The following is a 5,442-nucleotide window of genomic DNA, read 5'->3' on the forward strand; positions in this document are numbered from 1 at the left end:
GTAGAAGAGTAAGATCAAAGGTCGTGAGTACACCAACATCAAGTACTCGATGTCGGACCTGAGCGGCGGCGAGCAGAGCCCTCTGCCGCCGTGCACGCCGCTGCCCACGCTGCCGTCGCTGCCGCCGCTGCCCACGCCCACCTGCACAGAGTGAGTCACTTCCTGTTACACACCGATGGTCAATATCGTCAGGGTAACCGCGGGGTATTGAATAGTATTAAAAGGTGAAAATTAAGACCCTTAAAAAGTATTAAAAAGTCTTTTCACGACTTTATAAAGTCTTACATTTTGAAGGTATTTTTTCTGAATTAGCTTCTGAAAGAGTTTGAGACCAAAAAACATTGTAAAAGTGTGAATTTATTCATTTTATTAAAAAACAAAGATGAACCGGTACATAAAAAAGAAAAGAAGATTGTTGTTTTTGTTTTTTTTGAGTGGAGCAATGTTTTTTTTTTATATATATAAACTTTGCCTTTTATTTATTATCCCAGCCTATTTTGATTCTGTTGTATCATAGTGGTCTAGAGTCTTTATCACAAACTAGAACTGTTCAGTTAAAAGTGTCACTGATGTAAATGTTACAGCTTGAAGTGGCGCTGAGGTGCTGGAAAAGTCTTAAAAAGGTTTTAGAATTAACTTCAAGATTCCTGTATAAACCCTGATCGTGTGTGTGTGTGTGTGTGTGTGTGTGCGTGTGTCTGTGTGTGTGTGTGCGTGTCTGTGTGTCTGTGTGTCTGTGTGTGTGTGTGTGTGTGTGTCTGTGTGTGTGTGTGTGTGTCTGTGTGTGTGTGTGTCTGTGTGTGTGTGTGTGTGTGTCTGTGTGTGTGCGTGTGTGTCTGTGTGTGTGTGTGTGTCTCTGTGTGTGTGTGTGTGTGTCTGTGCATGTGTGTGTGTGTGTGTGTCTGTGTCTCTGTGTGTGTGTGTGTGTGTGTGTGTGTGTGTGTGTGTGTGTGTGCAGGATGAGGGACGACAGCTCTAGAGTTTATGAGAACGTTGGACTGATGCAGCAGCAGAAAAGCTTCAGATGAGACTCGACGACCTCGTCGCTCCTCAGCTCCAGGTAAATAAATACACAACTGTAACCATGGCAACGCACATAGTAAAAGTATAAATATACATTTAAAAAAAAAAAAGGTTCTGATTGGGTTTAAAGAGCAACTGAACGGAGCTCAGAAGCCGTTAGAGTCGACTCTCCAACAGCATCGACAACGTCTCAGCCAATAGGAGATTAGATTGTAATAGCTGGTTTCAACCCATAGAGGGCAGCAACTCTACACAATACACTCAACACAATACACCACACTCAACCACACTCAACCAAACAAAATAATAATTTTGACTAAAATGTGACGAGTTGGACCAGAATCAATCGACAACACGACTTCATAGATAAATATATTTGTTTTAGTGTTTTAATTTCTGTTTAACAGCTGAACAGGAAGTAGAAACTAGAAAAAGATAGCATTTCCTGCAGAAAATGCGTGTGAATGCTGAAAGCAGCTGAACGCTGTTGCTGAAGCAATGCTGAATGAGCTGAAGAAATTGTTGAATCAATGCTAAATTAGTTGAAGAAACTGCCAAAGCAATGTTGAAAAGGCTAATGCTAAAGCTGAAACATGTAACTTGTAGTGTGAGATGAATGCCTTTTTAAAGGTAAAAAGCAGTAGAAATGCTAAAGGGAGAAGAAAACATTGAAATTCTGCATGTTTAAATGTAATGGTTAAATAGTTGAAATCTGTAGCTAACCAGACAGGAAGGACAACTGATGAACCAGCACTAACATAGCCGAAGCAATGGCTGAGAATATATTTAAAAGTAGAAGATGTGAGACTTTGTATGAAATGGCTGGAAATTACTTGAATTGTCAAAGAAGAGTTTGAAAAATTCCTGAATTAGGAAAAAAGTTAATGCCTACTGAAATACATTGTAAACTGACAGCAGAAGAACATTGTTGAAGAATATAGATGGAGCATTAGCTGAGGAGTAGAACATGTAAACAGCGGGTTTAATGGTGTGAAATGGTTGAGAAGAGCCTCAGTAGTTTAGGATACATGTAAAACAATGTGTTCAACATGACCAAAATGGGGAAATGTGTATTTTTCTCTTTCTGTAGCTAAAGAATATATTTAACATCAACTTATGTTCTTGTAAATCTGCTGAAGGAGTCTGTAGCAATGCTACAATGGTTCGAAGAAAGAAGAAAAAGAGAGAGAGGGGGATGATAGATAGAAAGAGGTAGATAGATAGAGATAGAGAGGGAGAGAAAGAAAGAAAGAAAGAAAGAAAGAAAGAAAGAAAGAAAAAAGTTAAAATACAGATGAAGGGGTAGAAGAAAGAAAGAAGAAAAAGAGAGAAAAAAGAGACGGAGGGTTTGAAAGAAAGACATGGATGGATGGATGGATGGATGGACGGACGGATGGACGGACGGACGGACAGACAGACAGACAGACAGACAGATAGACTTGACACGTGCGTGTCCGTGTGTGTGTACATGTGTCCGTGTGTGTGTACGTACATGTGCATTGGACTTAGAAAGTAAAATAGATAAGCACCACACAGAGCAGAGCAGTGAGATTTCAGCTCGGTGCAGCTCCCGAACAACAGCCTCTGAAAAGAGAACCGTACCTCTTATCAGAGTGTGGTAGAGACTGGCTGGTTCAAAAGACCTTCCTGAGTGAGCCAATGTGCATTAAATGTTTGTAGGGCAAAAACTTTTCTCACAGTCGCAGGTAAGATAAGGAGGTCATTTCTGCTTTTCTCAAAAAATCAGCGCCTACTTTTGAATGGGAGTCAATGAGAGAAAGAGAGGGACCTGGCTGCACTCAGAGGCTCCGAGTTTAAATTGTGTTCGTCTCTCTGGTTTTTTGAGCACATGAAGAGATCAAGGATGAGCTTGTCTACAAACGTGGCGAAAATTATGTGTGTAGAGTGTAATTTGTGGCCGTGCCGACAGGTTAGAGATAAAAGTGTGAGAGGATTTTTAGACCCTCTGTCACTCTAGCTGCTGATGTCACCCACTCTAACCCTGAACATTCCATGCCATTGACTCCCATGTTAAACTTGAATTTTGTCAGAAATTCTAATGATTTTAAAACTGCCAAATATCTGAAACTGTTGAAGATATCAATAAGCTGAGAAATGGTTGAATAGTTTAAAGGTTTGTGAACAGTTTAAAAGTTGAATGAAGTCTGTAGCTGAAAGTATGCTGAAGCTAGAGAGGCTGAAAGAAGCAGAAGATTTGAAGAGTTTCAATTCATTTCCTATGAGAAAAAAATTGCAGAAAAAGTTAAATATTTTAAAAAGTATAAATAGTTGAAAAGAGAAAAACAATAGCAGGATTGTCCAAAAAGCTGCACATTTTGATATATGAATTGTTGAAATAGCACAAAGTATGAAGGAGCTGAAAACTGCAGAAAAAGAGCAGAAGACCTTGAATAATAAATTTAAAGATTTGAATAACAATAGTGTGAATGCTGAAGGCATTCACACTATTGTTATTAGAGTGAATGTCTTCAGCATTCACTCTAATAACAGGTTCATTACAAGTTATAACAACAAACATGTGACAAAGTCCAGGAGGAAAAAAAACCACCGACGTCACATTGATTCATTCACTGATTCATTCATTCATTCATTCATTCATTCATTCATGTGACAGTTGAACTTGTTGTTTCTCCTCCAGGTTCCAGCTCCTCGACGCCTGAGACTCGACCGCAACCACCTGGAACAATGTGGAATCAACAACAACAACAACAACAACAAACAACAACAACAACAACAACACAGAGAGAGAGAACAGACTCTGTCCTCACTCGCCCACATGAACATCTGACCCTCAAGTAGAAATCTGAACCACTGTGATCTTCATCATCTTCATCATCTTCATCCTCATCTTCATCCTCATCATCATCTTCATCATCCTCATCAGAGCCTCTGAGAAGCTCCCACTGCGCCACCGGCCGCCTGCAGCAGCGTCTCCTCTGAGGAATCGAACCGTCGATCATCTCTCGTTTTTCTACTTATTTTTTTTTGTCATTAACCAAAGGAGTTTTTTTTTTTTTTTAGTTTTTTTGTGTAAAATTGTCGTCGTGTCGATCGAGTGGAGGAGTTTTTTTTCTGAACGAGGCCGGTGCCAAAACCACAAATAATTTCACCCAGCCGTCTCCATGGAGACGAGACCAGCGTCTCCATGGAGACGAGACCTTAACGTTGGACAGAAGTTAAAACTAAACGACGTCTCTAAGGAGGAAGTTCATTAATCCACTGACTTCAACATTAATTCCTGTTGTTGTGTTTTTGTTTTTGTGCCTCAGCTGAAGAGAAATGAAACTTCAGAGTCAATTAACTTTTTTATTGTTATTATTATTGTTGTTATTATTATTTTCTACTTCACGTGGGTTTATGTTGTTAATCACATTCCTGAACTCAGCCGAAGTCCTTAACGACTCGTTCAGCCTTTCACCTGGTGGAGTTATTCATCTATTCATTTATTCATCTATTGATAATCTATAATCATCCAGTTCACAGCTGCACTTCTCCGCCATCGCCACGGTGACGACCTGATGATGTTGCCATCGCCACGGTGACGACCTGATGATGTCGCCGCCGGCTGCCAAAAGAATCATAAAGAAAACTTTGTTTTTTTAAGTTTTTCTTTTTTTTAAATTACTTTTTTCATTCTGTCTCGTTCTTTTTAAAAACAAATGCCTTTCGTTACCGTCGGCGACGTCGACACCACACGTACTTAAGTTTCAGAGTCACTGTTTTAACAAACGAAAAGCAATCGCACACGTTCAGCTTAGATACGGTCGCTTAGATACGGTCGCTTAGATACGGTCACTGTCGTGGTTGTTGGTCGTCGGCCGTAGTTCACTCACACACACACACACACACACACAGGTTACCGTACATAGATACATACATAGGAGAATATTTTCTGTTCATGTTAATCAAACTCTTTAAAGGAGCAGTGCAACAGTTTCATAGGAACGACGCTCATCATAGACTTCTTGCACAGACTCAGATGAAAGATGGCCGCCGCCGCCACCACATGAAGCTAAATATGAAGCCGGCAGCTGATTAGCTTAGCATTAAGACTAGAGCAGCTGGTTAGCTTAGCATTAAGACTAGAGCAGCTGGTTAGCTTAGCATTAAGACTAGCGCAGGTGCTGTTGTGTTAACACTGTCCAGTCTGGAAGCCTAACACGAAGCTACACCCGTTAGCTTAGCATAACGAAGCACAAAGATTGGATGCAGGTGTGAACAGTTAGCCTTTAGCCGTTAGCATCGTTTTGTCCTTTAAATCTCAGAGATTCCTGCGTCGCTTCATGTCGCGGTGATGACGCTAGGCTAAGTGTTTTCTCCTGCAGAGCTAAGCTAAGCTAATCGCTAGTGTACGATTCTGAGGGCGGCGGCGGCTGCACGTCCGACTTCGGTGCAAGA

The 5,442-nt window shown here is 40.7% G+C and overlaps 1 protein-coding gene across 2 annotated transcripts in view; it reads left to right on the forward strand.

Moving 5' to 3' along the window:
- Positions 1-1,060, forward strand: part of ptpn11a (protein tyrosine phosphatase non-receptor type 11a) — a 33,700-nt gene extending 32,640 nt beyond the window's left edge. For both annotated transcript variants that reach the window (XM_085792471.1, XM_085792472.1), the window contains exons 14-15: positions 5-150; positions 959-1,060. In XM_085792471.1, coding sequence (XP_085648597.1) covers positions 5-150; positions 959-1,028 — 216 coding nt within the window. In that variant the 3' untranslated portion in view covers positions 1,029-1,060. The remainder of the gene's footprint in view (positions 1-4; positions 151-958) is intronic.
- The last annotated feature ends 4,382 nt before the right edge of the window (positions 1,061-5,442 follow it).

Source organism: Trachurus japonicus, chromosome 12 (genome assembly GCF_045865225.1).
Source record: "Trachurus japonicus isolate A0001 chromosome 12, Traja_1.0".
Lineage (NCBI taxonomy): Eukaryota > Metazoa > Chordata > Actinopteri > Carangiformes > Carangidae > Trachurus > Trachurus japonicus.